Raw genomic sequence first — 23,836 nt, 5'->3', positions numbered from 1 at the left:
TATGCGGAGTTTCAACAAAGTATGGCTCAGTTCCCTAACTGAGCTCTCTCCTTTCTTACCACTCAGTGTTCCCTGTTAATTCAGATTCAGGAGGAAGGCCAGGGCTTCAGCCTGATCTTTAAAGCCTTGCCTGAGCTTGGTTACCATAGAGGGCTCTTGGCTTTTGTCCACTCAGGCTGTGTCTAGACTCAAAGCAAATGCTCCATTGGGGATGTCTGCTGCCCTAGCACAATGGGGCAGTTCTGGCTGTTTTGCATGTACCTGTTACTTCTGGGTTAGGGAATGAAGCTAATTTCTACTTCCTTGTGCTGTTTATATCCAGGGAGCTAGGATAGCTCCTAAGAGCTCAGGAAAGAAGTCAGAAAGAGGCCTGGTCCATGAGCTTGAGTACACGGAATGCTCTTGATTTTTAAAGAAGTTTCACCTTCCTGCCTGACCAGGCGGTGGCACAGCAGATAATATTGGACTGGGACACAGAGGACCCAGGTTTGAAACCCTGAGGTCACTGGCTTGAGCACAGGCTCACCCAGCTTGAATGGGGTTCACTGGCTTGAGCATAGGATCATAGATGAGCCCATGGCCACTGGTTTGAGTCCAAGGTCGCTAGCTTTAGCAAGGGGTCACTGGCTTGGCTGGAGTCCCTGGTCAAGGCACATGAGAAAGCAATCAATGAACAACTAAAGGTGTCACGACTATGACTTGATGCTTCTCATCTTTCTTTCTTCCTGTTTGTTCTTTTCTCTCTCTCTCTAAAAAACAACTTCACCCTCCTTTAGAATTTTGAGAAGGAAAAGTAGATGGAGCACATTTGAAGTTAGTCTCCTAAACTCTGCTGTTCATCAGGATTATTGCGACAGAAAGCATTTCTAATTTATGGATGAATCACAGAGCTGAAGTTGGTTATTCAGCCACAAGAGAATACACTTATACAGGGTCCTCAAACTTTTTACACAGGGGGCCAGTTCACTGTCCCTCAGATCATTGGAGGGCCAGACTATAAAAAAAAACCTATGAACAAATCCCTATGCACACTGCACATATCTTATTTTAAAGTAAAAAAACAAAACGGGAACAAATACAATATTTAAAATAAATAACAAGTAAATTTAAATCAACAAACTGACCAGGAAGTATTTCAATGGAAACTATGGGCCTGCTTTTGGCTAATGGTCAATGTCCGGTTCCATATTTGTCACTGCTAGCCGTAACAAGTGATATGACGTGCTTCCGGAGCCGTGATATGTGCGTCCCATGTCGCCGGAAGTAGTACTGTATGTGAGCAATGCTACGCCTTTTGGCGCCGCCACATATAGTACTCCAGGAGCACAGGATGCATTACATCCTGTGCTCCTCTCACTGACCACCAATGAAAGAGGTGCCCCTTCCCAAAGTGTGGCAGGGGCCGAATAAGTGGCCTCAGGGGGCCGCAGTTTGGGGACCCCTGCTCTTATATGTCATTTTCATGCCATTGTAGCCAATAGCCTGTCACATGGTTCTGTATTTACAGTTCATGAGCAAAGGAGGCCTTAAAATAGTAATAATAAGAGCTACCACTCAGATAGCATTCCCTGGGTGCCAGGCAGTGTTCTAATGCTTTATATGTGCTAGCTCCTGCGAGCGGTTCAGCACTGGATGAGATGGCTACGTTGTTTCCTCTGTCCTGTTTTAATTGTAGGAGGTCAGGACAAGCTTATTTTCAAACCAGATCTTACTCTGGAAGATGTGCAGGCAGAAAATCCCAAAGTGCACCAAGGCCGCTATCGCCCTGAGGAGTGCAAGGCTCCGCAGCGGGTCGCCATCCTCATCCCCCACCGGAACAGAGAGAGACACCTGATGTACCTGCTGGAACACCTTCATCCCTTCCTGCAAAGGCAGCAGCTCGATTATGGCATCTATATCATCCACCAGGTGAGTGTGGGACCGGCCTGGGCTCTGCCTTAGGTTTTTCTCTCTCTGAGGGACTTGGCCATTTGTCTGTCTTGGTTAAAAGGAGCATCAAACTACTGTCAAAAGAGAGTTCTCTTTCCTTGTTCGTCCTTGAAAGGAGGAAAGAAAATTCTTGACCCAGAGTGTGGAGTAGTGGGACTGAGTGCTGGGAAATTCTACTGCCTGTTAGATAACACGGTGGAGGTGGAGGAAGCCTGTTCCGTGTGAGCCCTTCCCTGGCAGCCAGTGACTGCCCTGCAGCTTCGCCCTGAGGTTTACCTCGCCCCTCCCTCTGCATTTGCTGTAGACTACACCATGGGAAGTTGGAATTGTTTTGCATTATTGAGTGTGGCTACTCACTGGAGGTCTAGGCAGAGGGTCTGACAGACTATTACTGTGTGTTAATAGCCGTGGAGTTCTTTTCTTTTTTTTTTTCTTTTTTTTTTTTGTGACAGAGACAGAGAGAGGCACAGATAGGGACAGACAGGAAGGAAGAGAGATGAGAAGCATCAATTCTTCGTTGTGGTACCTTAGTTGTTCATTGATTGCTTTCTCATATGTGCCTTGACCAGGGAGCTCCAGCAGTGAGTGACCCCTTGCTCAAGCCAGCTACTTTGGGCTCAAGCTGGTGAGCCTTGCTCAAACCAGATGAGCCCACGCTCAAGCTGGCGACCTCGGGGTTTCAAACCTGCGTCCTCCGTGTCCCAGTCCAGCACTCTGTCTGCGCCACCACCTGGGCAGGCAGCCATGGAGTTCTTGACTGTCTTCACCACTCTGCCTTTAACTTAATTTTGCCACTATTTATTATGTAAAACATGGTTAGTTTTTACTGTCTTTTTTTTTTGCCATAAAAAATATATATATATATTTTATTTTTCACTTTTTTTTTTTTTTTTTACAGAGACAGAGAGTGAGTCAGAGAGAGGGATAGACAGGGACAGACAGGAATGGAACGGAGAGAGATGAGAAGCATCAATCATTAGTTTTTCCTTGCGCGTTGCAACACCTTAGTTGTTCATTGATTGCTTTCTCATATGTGCCTTGACCGTGGGCCTTCAGCAGACTGAGTAACCCCTTGCTGGAACCAGCGACCTTGGGTTCAAGCTGGTGGGCTTTTTTTTGCTCAAACCAGATGAGCCCGTGCTTAAGTTGGCAAACTCGTGGTCTCAAACCTGGGTCCTATGCATTCCAGTCCAACACTCTATCCACTGCGCCACTGCCTGGTCAGGCAGTTTTCACTTTCTTGACTTACTTATTAGACTTCCAGAAGTGTGATTTAGTAGGAACACAGTAAGCTGTGTTAGCTGCTTTGGAAGAGTTTAGCTCTAAGTACAATAGGTCATTAATGATGACTTTATTTGGTATTAATGTTTACTGAAAGAAAAATAAGGCATCAACTTAAATATCCATGTCCAACTTTTCAAAATTTCCATAGGCATCCAAATAATTTCCCCTCAAATCCTTACAAATGATAAAATTGTAAGCAAATTAATTAATTACATCCTTACTATTCCTTATAACCAGTAACTTTTTTTTTTTTTTTTTTTTTTAGGCGAGAGGAGGGGAGAGAGACAGTGAGGCAGACTGCCACATGTGCCCCAACTGGGATCCACCTGGCAACCCTGTCTGGGGCCAGTGCTTGAGTACCTAGCTATTTTTAGCACCTGAGGCTGACACTTGGACCAGCCGAGCTATTCTCAGTGCCCGGGGCTGGTGCTCAAACCAATCAAGCCACTGGTTGTGGGAGGGGAAGAGGGAGAGAAGGGGGAGATGGAGAAGGGGGGAAGCAGATGGTTGCCTCTGTATGCCCTGACCAGGAATCGAACCTGGGGCATCCATACGCTAGGATGACACTGAGCCTCTAGCCAGGGCCCAGTAATATTTGTTTTAGGAGAACCTTTGACACATCAGAGGATACAGCTCTTCAATGTATACTTTATAATGAACTGGGGCCATTGAAAGTTAATGTGCATGCATAATATATCAGTGCCTATTATTTTAGTATTTGAAACAAAATTTTACTATTACTATATTTTATAATTATTTTGTTTTTAATATGGTTAATTATTCTTAATTTTTTCTCAAGACAGCTACTCCCAATGTATAATATTTTTATGAATAGAAAAATATGTCTGCTTCGTAATATTATTTTCAGGAAAGTGCTATGGCACCTTTTGAGAGAACTGCATGTATTTTTGTTATGATAAACTATTGAACTGGAATTAATTCTGAAGAAATTTGATCCAAACAGCCATGAAAAAAATTAATAATGTAAGATCTTCTTCATTTCCCTCTAGTCTTATTACTGGTTGAAATTTTTTTTTTTTTTTACCCAGTGACAAATTCCCTCTGTAAGGTCACTGTGAATATTAGCTTCTGCCATTAATTTTTTTTTTAATTTTTCACTGATTTGAGAGAGAAAGGAGCATCAACTTGTTGTTCCACTTAGTTGCTTCGTTTAGTTGTGCACTCATTGGTAGCTTCTTGTATGTCCCCTGACTGGGGATTGAACCTGTAACCTTGGCCAGCTGGGATGATGCTCTATCCACTGAACCACCCAGCTGGGACCCCACCATTAAATATTAAAACAGGATTCTCTTACCGTGATTCCAAGACACTTCTAAGTAGCTTAGAAATATTAACAATAACTTTCTCTGTTTATAGGTCAAGAATTCTCGATCCTTTCTGGCAATTCTCGATCCTATATCTGTCTTGGAAGCTTAGTATTGATTACATAGGATCAGATTGGGACGAGCTAAGAGTTGAACAGTGAAGCGGAGATACCAGTATGACTAGTTGATAAAAAAGGTTTTGTAGTTTTACATGGAATGAAGCTATATTTTAATTTTTTGAGTTATTTTTATTTGTATTATAAAATAATGCTTTTTTAAAAAATTGTGATAAGTTATGTATAACATAAAATTCAACACCTTAATTATTTTTTAGTGTATAGTTCAGTGGTGTTAAGTATATTCATATTATTGTGCAAACCAATCTCTAAAGTTTTTTCATCTTGCAAAACTGAGAATCTATACCCATTAAACGACAACTCTCCATTTCAAGGTATGTTTTTAAGTTATGAAATTTAAATGTATACGAAATGTATAAGAAACTTGTCTATTATTGTTATTGCATCTACTGTCAGATCTTCATGTCACAAGTAGAGTTGTGTGTAGCAGGAGTAATTAATGCCAGCTGCTGCATCTGAACTGAAGGGGGCACAGTGTGAAACCTTGTCTCAGGAACTTTTCAACTTTTAATTTCCATGTCTATAGGCTGGAAGCAAAAAATTTAATCGAGCCAAACTCTTGAATGTGGGCTATATAGAGGCTCTCAAGGATGCAACTTGGGACTGTTTTATTTTCCACGATGTGGACCTGGTGCCTGAGAATGACCTGAATCTTTACAAGTGTGAGGATCAGCCCAAGCACCTGGTGGTGGGAAGGAACAGCACTGGGTACAGGTAAGGGGCTCTGCTCCTCGTCTGCGTAGCTGCAGAAGCTTGCCCTGTGTCATTAAGGCTGAATAGGAGGGAGTATCCAGTGTCTCAGAAAAATGAGAAATAGGGAAAACAGCACATGACATATCACTTAAAGTTCAAAACAGGAATTAGAGAAATCAGGTTTCTCCTGTAGATAAAGCCCTGCGACAGCCTTGGCAGAGGATCCCAGAGACAATCGAGAAAGAGCAGGCGAGGGAAGACCATCTAGGCATTGCAGACCACACCCCCCTCCTGCAGCAGCCACAGCGGAGCTTGTCCGTGCTGTCCCGCTGTGCAGAATTCAAGTGACTTTCCTGTCTATCCTTGGCTTCCCCATCTAAGAGACAATAAAAGCGTGCCACTTAGTTCAGCTTTTAGGCCTCCATTGTGAGATTGTGACATCTCTTTCTAGATGGTGGCATCATTCCAGAGTTTTGAGGAAGAGTGGGGAGGGGCATGCCCGCTGAATAGTCTGCTCAGGAGCCCGAACACCCAGGACAAGTTCCTTCTCCCAAAGCCGCTGTGGGAAGTGTTCCACCATTTGTCTTCATTCTCCATTTCTTGTGCCCCTCAGGAGAGGCTTCTCTGCTTTTTAGCCTTATTTTATACCAGCTCCTATTTAAACAGTACCAAGGGGAAAGAGTGATCAAGGAAATTCTCTACGAAGGAAATTCTATCCTCACTCGTGTGTGTGCACACTTACCTGTCAGCATTTCCCAGGCCCTGCCACTCACCTGGGCTCGTGTCTGTGGTGCTTACTGCTCTTGGGGCCATGAAAGCAGGTTGACAAGGCCGGGCGCCTGCCCTCCAGAGCTGCCTGCTGTGTGCTGTGTGGGAAACAGCTACAGTGGCATTGCATCAATTTTGCACTTAACTTGTGTAAAATTACCTGTAAGCACTCGGTAATGAGTGGGGAAAGGGGAGGGGAAAGAAGCTGAGGGGAAAGATGCCACGTGCCTGAAGAAGGGCAGAGCAGCGGGGCCGCAGGGCTGCGGCGGGTTCTGGAAGAGAACCACAGGGTGTTTTTCCTTTGGGGAACTTAATATTTGGGTCAGGATCTCATCTGGAGGTTTTGCTTTCTGTGCTCTGAGCCAACTCTGCTTTGAAGAAAGCAGCATATTATGGCTGGTATTTTCAGAAGCATGTCAAACCATCTGTTCACTTATTGTGTATTAATAACTCTATCTCCAGCATAGAATACCTGTGTGTCGGACCCCTGAAATAGATGATACCTTACCATTGCCCAGTTCTTCCTCATCCTCTGTGGTGAGAAATTAAAATCACACAGAACTTTTTTTTTTTTTTAAGAGATAGAAAGCGAGAGAGGGACAGACAGACAGGAAGGGAGAGAGATGAGAAGCATCCACTTATAGTTGTGGTACCTTAGTTGTTCATTGATTGCTTTCTCATATGTGCCTTGACTGGGGGCTCCAGCGGCGCCAGTGACCCTTGCTCAAGCCAGCGACCATGGGGTCATGTAAATGGTCCCATGCTCAAGCTGGTGACCCCGTGCTCAATCCGGATGAGCCCACACTCAAGCAACTAACCTCAGGGTTTCGAACCTGGGTCCTCAGCATTTCAGGTCTACTACACTCTATGTACTGTACCACCACCTGGTCAGGCAGAATTGTTTTAAGGACAAGCCTTTTGTTGAAATTCTAGGTTTTATCTTTGTGTAAGCTGGAATTCTGTATTTTATCTTTTTGTAAGCTGGACCACAAGAAACTGAGACTTGGGCATTCCTGCTGGGGATTGATTTTGACTATAACTTCAGTGTCACCATCATGGATTTCATCAGAGGCTACTTGTGCTGAAATCAGCCCCTGTATGATCTGGCTGTTGTAACCGGCCAGACATTTTTTTTATGACTAGCTACTAGAAAGTCTTTGTTGTCCTTAAGTAACTGGCAGGTTTCCTTCATGTGAATCAGGGATTTGAATGTGTCCTCTCTTATCTTCTGGATGCAAGAAGCTCCCAGCCAAATCCATAGCCTTCTTTGAAAGCTGAAAAGATTCTTATTTGCAGAGAAGCAGATGGGCGCTTCTCCTCCATGCCCTGACCGGGAATCAAACCTGGGGCATCCACACACCAGGTTGATGCTCTACCACTGAGCCAACTGGCCAGGGCCGAGACATAGAGGTTTTTTTAGCTTTTCTCTTTGGTTGGTCTCCTTCTGCACTTCTTACTGCAGCTGAAGGGGCTCCAGTTGCTGCTCAGACAACCTACACTTTTCTCCTTCTTTCTACTTCCTCAGGGAGTTCTGGCCACCAAGAGGCCCCTGTTTTTCTACCTCTCTGAATCCTCCAGTGTGTGGCATCTCCTTCCTCAGAACCCTGACAATACTCAGCTGTCATTAGACTATGAGCTCTTTGAGGGCAGGGCCCAGGGATTACAGCGTGTAGCCAGCTGCCTTGCTCATGTTGGGCAGCGGTTCCTTACTCGTCACTGTCAGATCATCAACACTGGTTCTCTCCTGATGACCCCTCTGTGGTGCTTGGCAGGCAGGCCTGGGCGGTGGTTCTGCTCTGTCCTGATGAAGCTACTGGTCTTTAGGTAGTTAAGAAGTCCTTCCTGGTCAAGGTCCAATAATCACAGAAACAGGTCACTGTTGTTGATATCTTGGGCAGTAGTAGCTGCCTTCTGAGCACTTTATTTCCGTTTGTTTTAGGTCATCATAACACCATTTTCTAGAATTTTAGGTTGAGGGTATAAATAAATCTGTTTCCATTATGAGTTAAACAGAGTCCTCCTCATCTGTACTCAGAACGTAGAAATAAATAGTTGAACAACAAATTACCTTTTGGGACTCCATCTGTTAGATTAGGGGTCCCCAAACTACGGCCTGCGGGCCACATGCAGCCCCCTGAGGCCATTTATCTGGCCCCCGCTGCACTTCCGGAAGGGGCACCTCTTTCATTGGTGGTCAATGAAAGGAGCACATTGACCATCTCATTAGCCAAAAGCAGGCCCATAGTTCCCATTGAAATACTGGTCAGTTTCTTGATTTAAATTTACTTGTTTTTTATTTTAAATATTGTATTTGTTCCCATTTTGTTTTTTTACTTTAAAATAAGATATGTGCAGTGTGCATAGGGATTTGTTCATAGTTTTTTTTATAGTCCGGCCCTCCAATGGTCTGAGGGACAGTGAACTGGCCCCCTGTGTAAAAAGTTTGGGGACCCCTGTGTTAGATGGTAAGTGTCTGTGTGTTTATTGGGCTCTCCTTTCAGTTTTTTATTCTTATCTGAATAATCAGAAATATTTCATAGGTCCTGGAGCACTTTGAACTCAAGTTCATTAAAGGTAGCAAGCCTCCATATGGTCACATCCTGTTGTTCAGTACCATCCAAGTTATTAAGCTGCCTTCATTTGCATTTCTGAATTGGTACAGTGTTATCTTCAGGGATACTTGTATTTCTAAGATTTGCTAATTGGCCCACCAGTAACCATAAGAGTCTTATGAAGCCAGAAGATGCCCTCTGACTGGTTGCTCTTGACCTCTTCTCTTTCCCCCTTTCTTGTCGGTGTCCCTGTGGCCCCACCCTCTGTCCTCTTCTCACCCACCACGTTGCCCTCGGGCTGTTTGCTTCTCCTACCCCTGCCCTCCAAGTACCACTTCTTGACAGCTTAGTTCCAAAGCCATATCTTTAGCCTCTTCTTCCTTTTGAGCTTGAACCCCATGTCCTTTCCGACCACTAGCAGAAGCCCAAGGGGTATCTCATATTCCACTTATTCAAAACATCATTTATGGTTTTTCTTCCAAAACCTAAATATTGTTGTGTTGACTCTATTTTTGTGAAAGGCACTATCCTAACTGCTCAAGCCAGAAACATCAGGTTTGTTCTTCAGGAAACAGACCCTGAGATGGAGCTCTGCATGTGTAGAAGTGGAGATCTGCACACACAGTGTGTGCAGAAGCTGTCTCCTGCTCTTACCCTCCCCCCCCAAAGGTGAAAGTAGAAAACTAGTATATTCTCTACGACGCTTAGTCATGCTGAACCTGCCCGCAGCCTTAGACTCCTTAACCCAGCGGCCTTGGTCGCTGTGACTATTCCTTGGATTGGCACATGAGACAAAATCTGTCATCCACACCTGATGTTATGGTGCACACTTACACTGCCCACAAACATTAACAATTACAGTTGGGCAGCACTTTGCTTAGTAAGGAGATGTGAGCTCTGGTCTGAACAGAGGAGCGAAGGCCAGCCTGGGAAGGCCAGGAGCCTCGGGAGGTGGTCGCCCAGCGCGAATGGGTGGGGGAAGGGCGTGGTCTTCACGGTGTTCCCAGAACGCCAGCCCTGAACCAGAGCCTTCTCAAGTGTGTGTGGAGAACAAAAACACTGTGTGTTAATGCTCTTACCTTTTCTCTCCTCTCTTCTGCTCCAGGTTACGTTACAGTGGATATTTTGGGGGTGTTACTGCCCTAAGCAGAGAGCAGTTTTTCAAGGTGAATGGATTCTCTAACAACTACTGGGGATGGGGAGGCGAAGACGATGACCTCAGACTCAGGTGAACAACAACAGAGACAGGTCCCCTCCACGTGCTCTGCTATCAGTGATGGCTCTGGAGGCCTATGTTTTATAGTTCCTGAGATGCCGTGTCTGACAGGGCATAGGGCCCAGATTTGGGCTTAAAGGGTGGCAGGGGTGGAGGGAGGGAAAGATGGGCCAAATTGCTCTTTGCCACTGGCAGTGTGGAAGTGACGGAAGGCGGCCTGTTTCTGGCTTTTGGGTGTTAGCGGTCCGCAGGTGTTGATGGAAGTCTCTCTGGGCTTGTCAGTGGGTATTGCTTACTGAGAAGGGTGTCACCAGTGAATGAAAAGTCCCAAGCTGTGGAGGGTCCCACAGAGCTGCAATTTGAGGATGGTGGCCAGAGGGCCCACTGTAAGCCTGGGCTTTCTCTCAGACCCCAGGGAATCCCGCTCAGTCCCTGTTGCCCAGAGCAGGGAGCGCCAGCAGCCCGTGAGGAGCTGCAGACCCTGAAGCTGGCTGAGGTGTTCTCTCTTAGGCATTAGCCCGCCCCACATACTCTGGGAGCAGCTGCTGGCCTGACCCCAGGCCGGACTCCGGGCTGCTAGCATTATCCTCAGATTCTCTTGGACTGCTTTCTGCGATGGGGCCTTCAGAGGGATTGTACCTGGCCTCCTCTCCCAGCTCCTTCCCCTGAACTTGGGCTTTGTGGCCACGTAATTTTACAGGTATGTCTGCCTCCCAGAAATAAGTCATTATTTAAGATCCTGGGGCTAGTATATTTAGACTTGTAATAATAAGGTCTTCTTAAGACCCCCTTTCCTCCTGCTGTTGTCTCTTGGAAAATAACTTTCTCACTTGGGTTTCTGAATTAATGGATATGTGACTGCCTGAACATTTTTCTTGCTTTAGTGTAAAGATACCTGAGCTCCCTGCTGGTCTTGTTTCATGTATAGGCTGAGAGTCTCTGGATGTTTCTGACAGGAGGGGAGTGAATTTCCTTGACAAGAGTCTCTGTAGAAATGGCCATGTGATGGGCAACAGTTCTTCATGGCCCAGCCCATCAGCAGCCTATGTGGCCAGGGCTTATGAGGTGGAGAGAAGGTGTCTGCTAGATACCAGGGCAAGATTAGCAAAGGCTTGAGGTAAACAATAGCCATCATGTTCCCCAAATCCGTTTTACGGCCCAGACGGGATGTTAGTAGCACTGAGTATGTAGCATCACTGTCTTTTTTCCTGCTGCTCCTTGGCTTCAAGGTTGAGGGGAGCACCAAGTTTTGTTTTTGTTTGATAAGAACATCAGGGCCTTCAGGGTGGTTCTTGACTAATTCTATGGATAATTAAATGATTTTAACATAAAAGTTGGTTGAGATTTATTTACTAAATATTTCTTGACTCACCTGTGCAGGAGACACCACCCTTCTCTGCACTTACATATTACATTATGGTTTGCAAATGCTCCTTGTGGACTATTTCATTTGAGTCTCTCTGATCAACTCTGTAATACCATTAGTATTTTATGCATGCGATACCAAGATCTGGAGCAATGAACCGACTCACCAAGATTGTAAATAACAAAATCTAGATTTGAGCATAGGTTCATGGCCTTTAAAGCTTGTGACCTTAAAAGATCATGACTTTCTTTGTTAAAAGAAGGAATCATTTTCAGTCTGTGTGTATCTTTTGTCCTGAGGTGGGCTTCTTGTAGACAGCATATATATGGGTCCTGTTTTCTTATTTATGCATCTACCCTGTGTCTTTTGATTGGAGCATTTAATCCATTTACATTTAAGGTTATTATTGAAATGTACTTACTTATTGCCATTTTATTCTTTACACTTACAGTCCTCTTTTGATTTCTTTCTCTTTTTCTTTCGTTTCTGCTCTTTATATAGCAGTCCCTTGAAAATTTCTTGCAGTCCTGGTTTGGCTGTAACGGACTCCTTGAGCCCCCCCCCTTTTTTTTTGTCTGGGAAGCTGTTTATTTCTCCTTCAATTTTAAATGATAGCTTTCCTGGATAGAGTAGTAGTCTTGGTTGTAGATTCTTACTGAATATTTCTTGTCAATTGTTCTGGTCTGAATTGTTTCTGTTGAGAAGTCAGATGTCATCCTCATGGGGGCTCTTCTGACGTAATTAACTGCTTTTCTCTTGCAGCTTTTAGTATTCTTTCTTTGTCTCTTAACTTAGGCATTTTAATTTTGATGTGTCTTGCTGTAGGCCTCTTTGGGTTCCTCTTTAATGGGACTCTGGGCTTCTTGAATTTGTGTGACTTTTTCCTTCATCATTTTAGGGAAATTTTCAGCTATGATTTCTTCGAACAAGTTCCCTATCCCTTGTTTGTTCTCTTCTTTGTCAGGAGTCCCTAGGATGCAGATGTTGTTTTCCTTCAAGTTGTCACAGAGGTCTCTTACAGTTCCTTCAATCTTTTTGAGCCTCTTTTTTTTTTTTGCTGCTCTGCTTTTGTGCTTATGTTTGTCTTGTCCTGTAAATCACTGATTGGATCCTCGGCTTCATCCAGCCTGCTGTTGATCCCTTCTAGTGCAGTCATTTCTGATATTGTATTTGTCATTTCTGACTGATTCCTTTTTATTATTTCAATGTTCTTTTTGATGCTTGCTGTCTCTTTGTTTAAGTTCTTATTATGATCATTCATTGTTGCTTTAAGATCCTTGAGTATCCTAATAACCGTTATTTTAAACTCTTTGGTAGTTTGGTTACTTCCACCTCATTTAGTCCTTTCTCTGAGGATTTCTCTTGTTGAATCATTTGGGTCATATTTCTATGTCTTCCCATTTTGTCTTTGTATTAGGTAACTGTTCTGACTTTGAAATTTGTTGTGATGACTTTATGAGGAAGATGGGCTCAAGTGGTACTGACCTCCAGGCCACCTGAGCTCCTTGTTCTAGGAATGCTTCTTGAGGGTCATATTTACCCTCCAGTTGTATTGGATGCAGTTAGTCCTTTCTTGGGTGGGGTTATCCCTTCAGATGGGCTGGCTCTAAGGGTCAGCCTTGATCACGTGTATTAGATGCTGCGCAGTGTCTGTCCTGTTGGGCATGTTTATTCTCCACAGTGTCTGGTGCCTGCTGGACTCCTTTGGGCATGCACTGGTGTAGCTAGATGAGTCAGCCTAGCGTTGGTGCTTTCTGCCACCCACTACTGGTTGTGTTGGTTCTGGGTCCTGTTGGGTTGGTGTCAGCAGTTGTTTAGAACCCACTGCAGACCACCTGTCTGGAGCTACTGCTCTGTTTGCTGTTTATGTCTGCATTTTCTGTGCCTAGGTACTATGGGAGGGGCCAACCAGTGTATAAAGATCAGTTTCCTCTTACTTAGAGATGACAAGCAGCTCCATAAAAGCCCCAAATTTTGTAAGATTTGCCTCCATTTTTCAGATGCTCTACCTCCTCTTACAGTTGCCTGGTCTTCCCACAGGGTCTTCTGTAGAAAGACTGTGGTGTGGGCTCAGACTGGCCTCATTCTATCAACCCCTCTACAAGTTGAAAGATTCATAGGTCAGGGCAACTGAGATTGGGAATATAATGTTAGTGGGACCCCAACTAACCTATAACATTAGGGGTTTCTTGGTCAGGAGCTCAATACGGGGAAAGTGGCCCGTACTCCAGAGCCTAATTCTTCAGACACTGCTGGATACTCCAATTCTATTTCTCCCCAGTGGGATGAGCAGCAGGTTTAGATTGGGTTGGGCTGACAGTCCCCTCTGTAGAAGAAGTTCTTCCAGCTGGGGAGACCTGGGTCTCAGGGACGAAGACTGAAAGAGTCCTCCCCTGGGGTTAACTCCGCCCCCAGAAAGTGGATAAGCTCTTCAACTGGATCCAGTAATAAGCTCCAGGGAACCCACACCTTGAATGTCTGTACTCCAAGCATCTCTCACCTTCCTTTGTGGAATCTAACCCATCAGGGCAGGACATCCAGGCCCCGGGCCAGCTGACTGTGAAGCTCCACCATGTCCAATGCACATGAGCGGCTGTGCTGGTGCTGATCACAGAAAGCTGAGCTCTCTTCAGCTGGGCCCAGTGTCCAAAGAGTCCTCCTGTAGGACATACGACCAGAAAGGGTCATTAGGTCCCAGACTGATGCTCTCTGCAGCTGGCCACTGGATGTGCTGGCCCTGGGGCTCCCTGGAGGGAACCTGGTGCAGACCAGTGGAGGACAGTGCCCTTGGTTGGCCCTCAGCAACCTTGGAGCTACAAGCAAACCAGAGTTTGTAGCTGCCTCTGCTGGGCCCAGGTGCACATGATAATACCAGGCTGCACACCTAGGCTGGCTTTTATGCATCCTGGACCTCAGGAAGGTCAGCAAAGGCCCAGGTTCACTAAGATCCACCTCTTGCAGCCTCTGTCTGCTGGCTGCTTGTTGGGCTTGGCCACTGAAATAAAACCTCTGGTAGAGTATAGAGCCTGGGGCAATTCAGGGATTAGGAAGGATGGTGGGTGTGCCCCCTACCCCATGGCACCAAATATCAATCTGTCCAGACTTTCTTCACAGATCTCAGTAGGGTGTGGTCCCCAGGAGTCTGATGGGTGTGGTCTCTGAGACCCAGAGGTGTGGGTCTCTTTAAGACAGAGACTCAGGCTCTGTCTTAAAGGGCCCATGCAGAAAATCTCAGTCACAGCCTCTGTCTGCAGTCCAGAAAGTGTTGACTACATTTCCTGTGAGGCAGAAGTACCAATCATAGACTCAGGAGAGTGCAGGGGAGAGCTCCGTTCTTAATGCCAGAAAACTGAGTCCCTGATGCACCCCTTGCTTCCTGGCTGACTTCTCAGAATGGCCCAGCCTCCATGGGGTGCGGCAGGAGAAACCCCCAAGGATAAGGCAGTCGCTTTCCCCAAGGCTGATTCTGTTCAGAGGGATCTACTCCACCTAGGAAAGATGGCGACTACGGTATTAGAAAATGGTTCAGCACAGGGGTTCTAGTGGCCATCCCCCATAATGTCCCTCCCTGGGCCTCCAACTTCACCCTCTCCTCACCCAACTCCAGTCTTCTCAGCCCTCCCTCCACAGGGGCTGTGACTGAGATTTTCTGCATGGGCCCTTTAAGACAGAGCCTGAGTCTCTGAGAGCTCCATCTCTTTCTCGTAGACAGAAACCTCAGCTATTTTTACCACCAAATGCTGTGTGGGCGCCTCTTCAAGGTTCTGGGGCTCTAGGCTGTGGTGCCGGGCCTGGGGCTTAGGTCCCACACCTCTCAAGGTGACCTCCCACAGTGAGAATCCCTACAGACACTCAGCCGCTGCTGGTTCCTGGGAGCAGGGCCCACCCTACCTATCAGTCTCAGTGTAGCTTCTGTGACTCCTGGTTATGGATTCCTCTTCATTTAGTCTGAAGTTGATTTTTCAAGATGATCGTTTCTAAATTAAGTTATAATCCATTTTGACCCTGGGAGTTGGCAGTGGGAACATCTGCCTACTCCATTGCCATCTTGGAATCCCCCAATATCATATTAATTTCAGGTGTACAACATAGTGATTAGACATTTTTATGCCTTATGTCATAATGTTTTAATGCATGTACTTTCTCAGTACTTTACCCCAAAGTAAATGTTAAATGTGATTTGTTTTATGGATTTACTGCCTGAGGCCCAACATTATAAGAAAAAAAAATTTTTTAGATACCTAAATAATCAAGCTATGTGTGACTGTGTGTGTGTACACACATGTGCAAATTTTTGCAAATGATTCTTTTTAAGTGCCTACTGGTAAATAAGTGAGATGAAATAAGAAAATACTACCTGTGTTATTTTTTTAGGGTTGAGCTTCATAGAATGAAAATAGTTCGGCCAATGCCTGACGTGGGTAAATACACAATGATCTTCCATACCAGAGACCAAGGCAATGAGGTGAATGTAGACCGGTAAGTCCTGGCTTCACGTGGCTGGCAGGCTACCCACTCAGCCTCTTCTGTTAATAAGGACGCTGCTGAACCTGGGCAGATGAGCCACTTTATTTTGTTCAAATCTTTCTATTGAGGTAATTTTCAAACAGACATAGAAGTAGAGGCAGTGATATACTGCACCCTCATGTGCTCCGTACCCAGGTTCATTCATGGCCTCTGCTCTTTCTCTGACATTTTCTTTTCTGTTGATTATTTAGAAGCAAATCATAGCTGTCACAGCATTTCATGTGTAAATACTTCAATATGTATCCTTAAAATATGAAAAGTCTTTTAAAAAGAACGACTATACCATTATCATACCTAAAATAAAATTAACAGTGCTTTAAATTTTTTTAAAATTTTTTTAAAATTTATTTATTCATTTTAGAGAGGAGAAGGAGAGACAGAGAGAGAGAGAAGGGGGGGAGGAGCTGGAAGCATCAACTCCCATGTGTGCCTTGACCAGGCAAGCCCAGGGTTTCGAACTGGCGACCTCAGCATTTCCAGGTCGATGCTTTATCCACTGTGCCACCACAGGTCAGGCCAAGTATCCAATCAGTGCTTTTTTAATATCATCAAGTATCCAATCAGTGCTTAGATTTCCCTGATGCTTTTTTTTTTTTTTTTTTCTTTTTTCTCTGAAGCTGGAAATGGGGAGAGACAGTCAGCCAGACTCCCGCATGCGCCCGACCGGGATCCACCTGGCACGCCCACCAGGGGCAACGCTCTGCCCACCAGGGGGTGATGCTCTGCCCCTCCGGGGTGTCGCTCTGCCGCGACCAGAGCCACTCTAGCGCCTGGGGCAGAGGCCAAGGAGCCATCCCCAGCGCCCGGGCCATCTTTGCTCCAATGGAGCCTTGGCTGCGGGAGGGGAAGAGAGAGACAGAGAGGAAGGAGGGGGGGTGGGGGTGGAGAAGCAAATGGGCGCTTCTCCTATGTGCCCTGGCTGGGAATCGAACCCAGGTCCCCCGCATGCCAGGCCGACACTCTACCGCTGAGCCAACCGGCCAGGGCCCCTGATGCATTTTTAGAAACACTTGTTTTATTCAAATTAGGATCTAGAAAGGTCCATACATTGCATTTGGACGATGTCTCTGAAATTTCTTTTAATCGGTAGATTCCTTTTAATCTGTAAATTCCATTGCAGTTTATTTGTTGAACAAACCAAGTCATTTTTCTGATGGCATTCCAGTGGTGAAACTTCATGGACGTGCCCCTGATCCCTGCATTTCCTTGTGAACTGGGAGTCAGAGCTGTGGGCTTGCAGAGTTCAGTGCTATGTCGGGACAGGAACACTTCTCAGATGGTGCCATGCACCTCCTCTTGTATCACAACAGCGTGGGATGTCTGGTTGTGGCTCTGTGATGTCAGGATCTGTGGGTGCAGGTGTTGTCAGCCCCAGTCACTCTTCGTGAGGTTCCCCTAATGATTTTAGCAGCCATTGCTGATTGTTGCCTAAATTTATGACTCAGGGATTGCAGAATGCTGACAGTCTGTCGTTCCTTCTGCATCTGTTAGATAGACCTTTCTACAGAGAAGGACTTGCCCTCTTCATGTCTGTGAGTACCCTGGGGTACAGTTCTTGTGAAAGAGGCAGAGTAAAGGGAAGGAATCAGTGTTGTGTTTTCACTGTTGAAAATGATGAGCTGATGCCACCTGGTTACCTTCAGGATGTGATTAATATTCTTTCAAGTGCTTAGCTTGTCTCATCTTCAGCAAATGGACTCTTCTTCATGCTGACTCCTGAATCCTTTGATATAACTGCACTCGGCTTGTAGCTTTCTTCCCTGTACTCTGGTGGGATGAGCTGTTCTAGGCTCCTCTTGTACTTCCGGCCCAGGCCTTAGCCCTCTCTCCAAGGGGCCCTGAAAGATAAGCCAGTTCTGTATGTGGCTATGACTGAAGAGTCTGTTTGCTCTGTTTTCCCTCCAACTTTAAAAACAGCATTAAAGGGCTTTTAGTCCTTTTGTTAGAGTTTACATTTTAAAACAATATTAAAAGACTTTTAGCTCTTTTGTCAGAATCTACCACTTTAACAAACAGCTCTTTGTATTTTCCACATGTCTTACTAGTCTCTGACCATAGGCATGCATTTACCTCTTTAAATAAAAAGTAATTATTATTGAATAGATGAAAAAGAATACTTATAAAATGTATGAAAAAGTCTTGTAGATTCTTGATACCATGAACACTGATGGTGCCCCCACCCAATTTATGGCTGTTCCCGGTGTGGTTCTTCCTAATTCCATATCCACACCAAGAGGCAACAATCTCCTGAATTTTTGTGATAATTGTAATTATTTGTGCTATTTCTCAGTTTTCCTGTTTTCCCATATATTTGTATCTTGATACAAAATATTGTTTAGTTTGCATGTTTTCCAATTTCATATAAATGAAACCATGCTGTACTATTTTCCTCTGACTTTTTTAGCTCAGCATTGTGCTCCTGCTGTCCTTCCATACTGTTACTGTAACTGAGATGGATTGCTTTTCACCGCAAGGCTCTTAGCCAGCCCAGCTCCCCACCCACTCTGCCCACATCCCACACACAGTCACTAATTCTTCTGTGTGTCCTGCAGTTTTACATGTCTGTGCGCAGTGCAGGGTGGTTTCTCTGGCTGTTCCTTCTTTCACCTTCTTTAGTTAGTGAATTTCTCTTCTTTTTTTTTCTTTTTTTTTTGCATTTTTCCAAAGCTGGAAACAGGGAGGCAGTCAGACAGACTCCCGCATGCGCCCGACCAGGATCCACCCGGCATGCCCACCAGGGGGCGATGCTCTGCCCCTCTGGGGCGTCGCTCTGTTGCATCCAGAGCCATTCTAGCGCCTGAGGCAGAGGCCACAGAGCCATCCTCAGCGCCTGGGCCAACTTTTGCTCCAATGGAGCCTTGGCTGTGGGAGGGGAAGAGAGAGACAGAGAGGAAGGAGAGGGGGAGGGGTGGAGAAGCAGATGGGCGCTTCTCCTGTGTGCCCTGGCCGGGAATCGAACCTGGGACTTCTGCACGCCAGGCTGATGCTCTACCACTGAGCCAACCGGCCAGGGCCTCTCCTCTTTTAATGAAAGCTCAAATTTTCCTTCCCTCTGACCCCTCTTCAGACGCTAGTTAGGCACCCCTTAATTCATCCTCCTCTACATACATCCCTACTTTCTTGGAGGTGGTTAGGAAAGCTGTGTGTCCTCCCTGCATACAGACGGCGTTCTCAACAGCACTGGAGGATCATGATCCCCTGAAGCTCATCCGAGGACCTCTTAGCAGTGATGACACCTGTCACATTGCATCAGTATACCTGTACATCCTTCTGTCCTTGGTCCTCAGGGTCTTCCATGGGGTCTGACACATGGATACATGGCTGCCATTGGTGTCATTACCTTAGGTAGGGAAAATAAACTTTTTTTTGCAGTAGGAAACCCAACAGGTGTAATAATTTACCAGGATGCTTTTGATAAATTTTGTGGCAAGAAGAAAAGCAATGGAAATATATGTGAAATTCTTGTGTTACCATTCACATTTGTTCTTTTCATCTTTAGGATGAAACTCTTACATCAGGTGTCACGAGTCTGGAGAACAGATGGGTTGAACAGTTGTGTTTATAGATTACTGTCTGTGGATTACAATCCTTTATATATCAACATCACAGCGGATTTCTGGTCTGGCCCATGACCCTAGAATGTCTGGCAATGTTTGGAAGAACTGAATACTTGATCGCAATAATTTTGGCCTAGAGCCTTCCCCTAGAAGCACATGTTAAGAACTTGTTGCAGCTAATTGTCCAGCTGGATTTTTCCTTTTTGTAGTTTCTTAGTAGAGCTCCTGGTGAGATGGAATGTAAAACAATTGTAACAAACAGTTCTCATAGTTGTTTTGATCCTGAAGGTTAAAATACTGTAATACAGATATTTGAAGGACTAAGTGTGAAAGCACAACTCAGTGGATATGGTGCAGGCTTACTTGAGAATGCTAATTGAAGGGGATGTATTTAAATACAAAGTGATACATTGTGGGATAAAAATCACCAGATATAAAATCGCTGAATGTCTCAGAGAACCAGAATTGTTCTCAATGGAGGGAGAAAGGTACGAAGATCTATTTCTGTTACTCACTCATCCTGCATGGTCCTCTGTGAAGAGGTGGGCCCCACGAAAGAAGACAGCAGCAGAAGACGGGAGAAAGGTGAAGAACCAAGATGGAGCGAACGTGGGGGTTGAAGAGGTGGCAGGAGGACAGTGTGGGATGGAGAGGCAGCCACGGCTACACTGGCTGCCGCTGCTGCTAATAAACACTGTGTGGTGGTGTCCCCTGCCTGGATGCGCTCTCCAGTAGGACCCAAGCAGAAAACACTTTGTCTACGAGTTTTTTAAGCATTTTTTGCAAAATGATTTTGTACATGTGGGATATGAATTAGTTTACAAATTGCACATTAACTAATAATACATCGAAAATACCTCTGCAGTAAATTATAAAAAAGCTTTGGGTGTTTGGTCTTGTTTCTTACTGTTGTGTGAGGCCTACGGATGGGTTTATTTCAGTATCCAGAATCCTATAAACAGCTTAAAAACAAAACCGAGGAGAGCAAGCCCTCCCACATCCTCTGTTTCTCCTGTTCTTCAGCTGCCTGTGCGACCAGCTGCGGGCTCGTAGCAGGTGCCTTCCTGGGCCTCTTGGTTTTTCCTCTTCGTCTTGTGCCTGTTCCTTTCTCATGATCAGTAGTGGGTGCAGCAGGGCTGGCCTGCCGGGCACACCTGGCTGGTTATGGGGTGGGGCCCAGTGCTTGGGAAGCCTTTCCTTTGGAAGGACGGTGGGGCCATGGCTGGGACTTGAGTAGTGGCAGTGATTTGGGAGAGAAGCCACCAGAACCACTGAGCTTCCTGGGGAGGGGGCCGGGACGTGGGAGTATAATCTAAGGAAGTCAGAGGAGGTGGACATGGAGACAACAGGAAGGAAAGTATTTTGTTTGCAAAAGTGAATGGAAATACAAATAATGTGGATGTGGATGTTCTTAAGTAAGTATTGTGCAAGTGTGCCCCAGGGTCTCCCAATCCATCAGTATTATGTGACATTTTGTTAAACTTTAACATGAATGAGTGCCAGCCAAAAAGTGTAAATAACATCCTTCCCAAACAGGAGAAGCAGGGGGAATGCGGCTCCCAGGAAAGACAGCAGCCAACGCCCATGTGGGAAGGAGAGTTTGAAAGGAAAGTACATTTTATCGACACGATGGCTTTAGGGCTGGTCTGGTTTACCTTTAACTCAGTAGAGACTAGTAAAAGTTCTTTATTTTTTATCTTTATTAGCACAGAAAGAATGATGGTTTTTGTGTTTTCTGCCTCTTGCTTTTCTCTCTCTTCTGTAGAATCTTTCTTTAGTATTCTGTTCCAATTATCTTGTGTGTGTTTGTGTGTGATAGAGAGAGGGACAGACAAGGACAGAGATGAGAAGGATCAGCTCATAGTTGTGGCATCTTTGTTGTTCATTGATTGCTTTCTCGTATGTACCTTGATGGTGAGGGCGGGGCTCCAACTAAGCCAGTGACCCCTTGCTGAAGCCCGTGACCTTGAGCTTCAAGCCAGTGACCATGGAGTGATGTCAGTGATCCCACGCTTCAGTTAGCAACCTCGTGCTCAAGCGCTGGTGAGCCCATGCTTAAGCTGATGAGCCTGTGCTTAAGCCAGCGACCTTGGGATTGGAACCTGGGTCCTCAGCATCCCAGGCTGACACTATCCACTGCACCACCACCTGGTCAGGTCTGTTCCAATGATCTTAATTGTAATAACATACAGACTGAACTACTGTCATGGCCGACAGCCTATGCCAGGTGTCCCCAATTGGGAGGCTGTGGTTCCTGGTCATGGTTGGGGAGGGTAAAGGGGGAGAAAAATGTGGGCAGCAAACTTGAGGATTTATCTGTGAGAACCCATTTCTCATTCAGTGAAAATGATATATAGTTATTATCCTTTGGAAACTCCCTGTGCATATTCAGCTATTAAGGCATCTGCATTTTAAAAAATATTAGTAATCACTGTACTAGGCTTGTTACTATTCTTCAGATAATTCTTTCAACCAAGATAATATACAGGTCATTTAAATGACTCACTATGAAACTTCTTGAGGTGGAAGATACTTAAGGCCTGTATTTTACCATTGTGCCCCTTTACGTGCACTGGGAGTCGGAGCCCGGTGCCTGGCTGGGGCACGGGGCTGCCTGCTTGGTCCCCGTCCTCCTGCCCCCCTCGGCTGGTCAGGGCGGCGTGTCCTCCCAGGAGCTGAGCTTTCTCCTAACTCCCACCCTGTGTGTTTTTTATTGTCATTGGCACAAAGAGGCCAAGGTCTCTGACTTTGTAGATATGCACATCATAATTCCTAAGCGTCATGTGGGTGCAGTCTATTTGGACATCACAATACCTAGCATGAGGACTGTGCTACTTTAAAGTTTTTATGGGTTTTTTTTTCACACTACCTCTCGATACTGCTCTATGGCTTGCAGTATTTTTACGTGTATTTTATTGCTCCTGTAGAACCTTGAGATAAGTAGGGTAGGTCAGGAAGTGGGGGTTAACAAGTGGGGGCTTGCCACTTCCTAGTCCCCCAGCTAGTAAGCGGCAGACTCATGGCACAAACTCAGGTCTTTTGACTACAAGATTGTTATACAGTAATTTTTTTCATGTGGGCTTCTCATTCTTTGAGGTAGTTTTCCTAAATCTATATCCCTGTCCTAGCTCCTAGAAAAGGTTGGTTTCTTCAGGGCCCTAAGGAGTATGCTCCATTCTCATCTGGTCTCTGAAGTTTTTCCCAGACATCCTCCCCGGATTTTGTTGCCCGTAGCACCCTCTCTTCCACTCAGGCTCCTCTCAGACCGGGCTCCTGGGCCTCCAGGACGCTCTGTGAGCAGACTCTCGGGCGAGATGAGATTCTTTGCCTGCCTTGAAACCTCCCCTTTCCCCACGTCCTTTCTATGTACAGTCTCTGTCAAAAGCCATTAACGTGTCCCACAAGATGGAGCACAGTCAGGTACATTTCATTATTTTATTATTTTTTTTGCTAATCACATTGCAATATATTTTTTAAAAGTCTATTCTTTAGTTCTGTACATATTTAAGTTATTGCCTCCCTATTTGGTTTTAAGTACCCTGAAGATCATCTTATGCCTGCTGAAAGGGCCCGATAGGTCTCAAAAGTATTTACAAAGATGTGGCTGAGATTCCCCACCCCCAGGAAGCATATCTGTACAGGCAAAGGCCCCTTTGTTCCCAATGACAACTGTTGAAGTTGAAAATGCAAACAAAATTGAACCTTGTGTGCACATGTGAGGTGTGTGGTGTGTGTGTATGTGTGTGTGTGTGTAATTTTGGACCTTGGGGGAGAGGTTGGGAATCGATGGAGCATAATAATAATTGAATGCTTGCTTCTTATTACTCAACTTCCCTGTATTTTTTATTTTAACTTTCCAGTCACCCTGTAGGTATATCATACTGCAAAGAGAAAACAAAGTCAGGTTAACTTCCCAAAGTGGTAAGAGGAAGAAATAAGACTTGAACCCAGGTCTCCCTTGACTCCGATTATCTTGCTTGTGTTTTCTTCCCCTCTGAATATGGCATTGTCAGGAGATAATGAGATTTCTCTGTGAAGACAGCATGGGCAGAGATGACATTTGTAGCTAAAAATGATAAACAGAACTTGAGATGTATCCATTAAAATGCCTTATCTTGACCCTGGTGCATTCCTCCACTATTGAGTAGGAGTTTGGCTGAAAAGCTATTACTCATAGCTATTGTTTGAGGGCATACATAATTGTATGCCAATAATTAGGCCAATATATATATATATATATAGTTATTAAAATGATTGCAATACACTGAAGCAAGATGACATTAGTTGGCATGTCCCCAGGGATTGTGAGCCAAGCAGAGTTCTTCTGACCAGATTTATGGTACAACATCCTGTTGGTATCTCTACAAGCTGTTAACCAATCTGATGTACACTTTACATATCTTGTGACTCCCTCCAGTTCCCTATGAGGACAGACATGTTTCCTTGAAGCAGTTTCTGGGAGGCAGAGGGACCTGCCACAGT

The 23,836-nt window shown here is 45.2% G+C and overlaps 1 protein-coding gene across 4 annotated transcripts in view; it reads left to right on the top strand.

The window, feature by feature from the left end:
- Window positions 1–20,229, top strand: part of B4GALT4 (beta-1,4-galactosyltransferase 4) — a 63,550-nt gene extending 43,321 nt beyond the window's left edge. For 3 of the 4 annotated variants that reach the window (XM_066241319.1, XM_066241318.1, XM_066241320.1), the window contains exons 3-7: window positions 1,676–1,908; window positions 5,202–5,389; window positions 9,794–9,916; window positions 15,645–15,749; window positions 19,297–20,229. In XM_066241319.1, the coding sequence (XP_066097416.1) occupies window positions 1,676–1,908; window positions 5,202–5,389; window positions 9,794–9,916; window positions 15,645–15,749; window positions 19,297–19,429 (782 nt within the window). In that variant the 3' untranslated portion in view covers window positions 19,430–20,229. The remainder of the gene's footprint in view (window positions 1–1,675; window positions 1,909–5,201; window positions 5,390–9,793; window positions 9,917–15,644; window positions 15,750–19,296) is intronic. The other variant, XM_066241321.1, reaches the window with a different exon arrangement.
- The last annotated feature ends 3,607 nt before the right edge of the window (window positions 20,230–23,836 follow it).

The sequence above is a fragment of the Saccopteryx bilineata genome, chromosome 8, assembly GCF_036850765.1.
Source record: "Saccopteryx bilineata isolate mSacBil1 chromosome 8, mSacBil1_pri_phased_curated, whole genome shotgun sequence".
Classification (NCBI taxonomy): Eukaryota; Metazoa; Chordata; class Mammalia; order Chiroptera; family Emballonuridae; genus Saccopteryx; species Saccopteryx bilineata.
The sequence above is the reverse complement of the archived record's forward strand: the minus strand, read 5'-3'. Positions and strand labels throughout refer to the sequence as shown.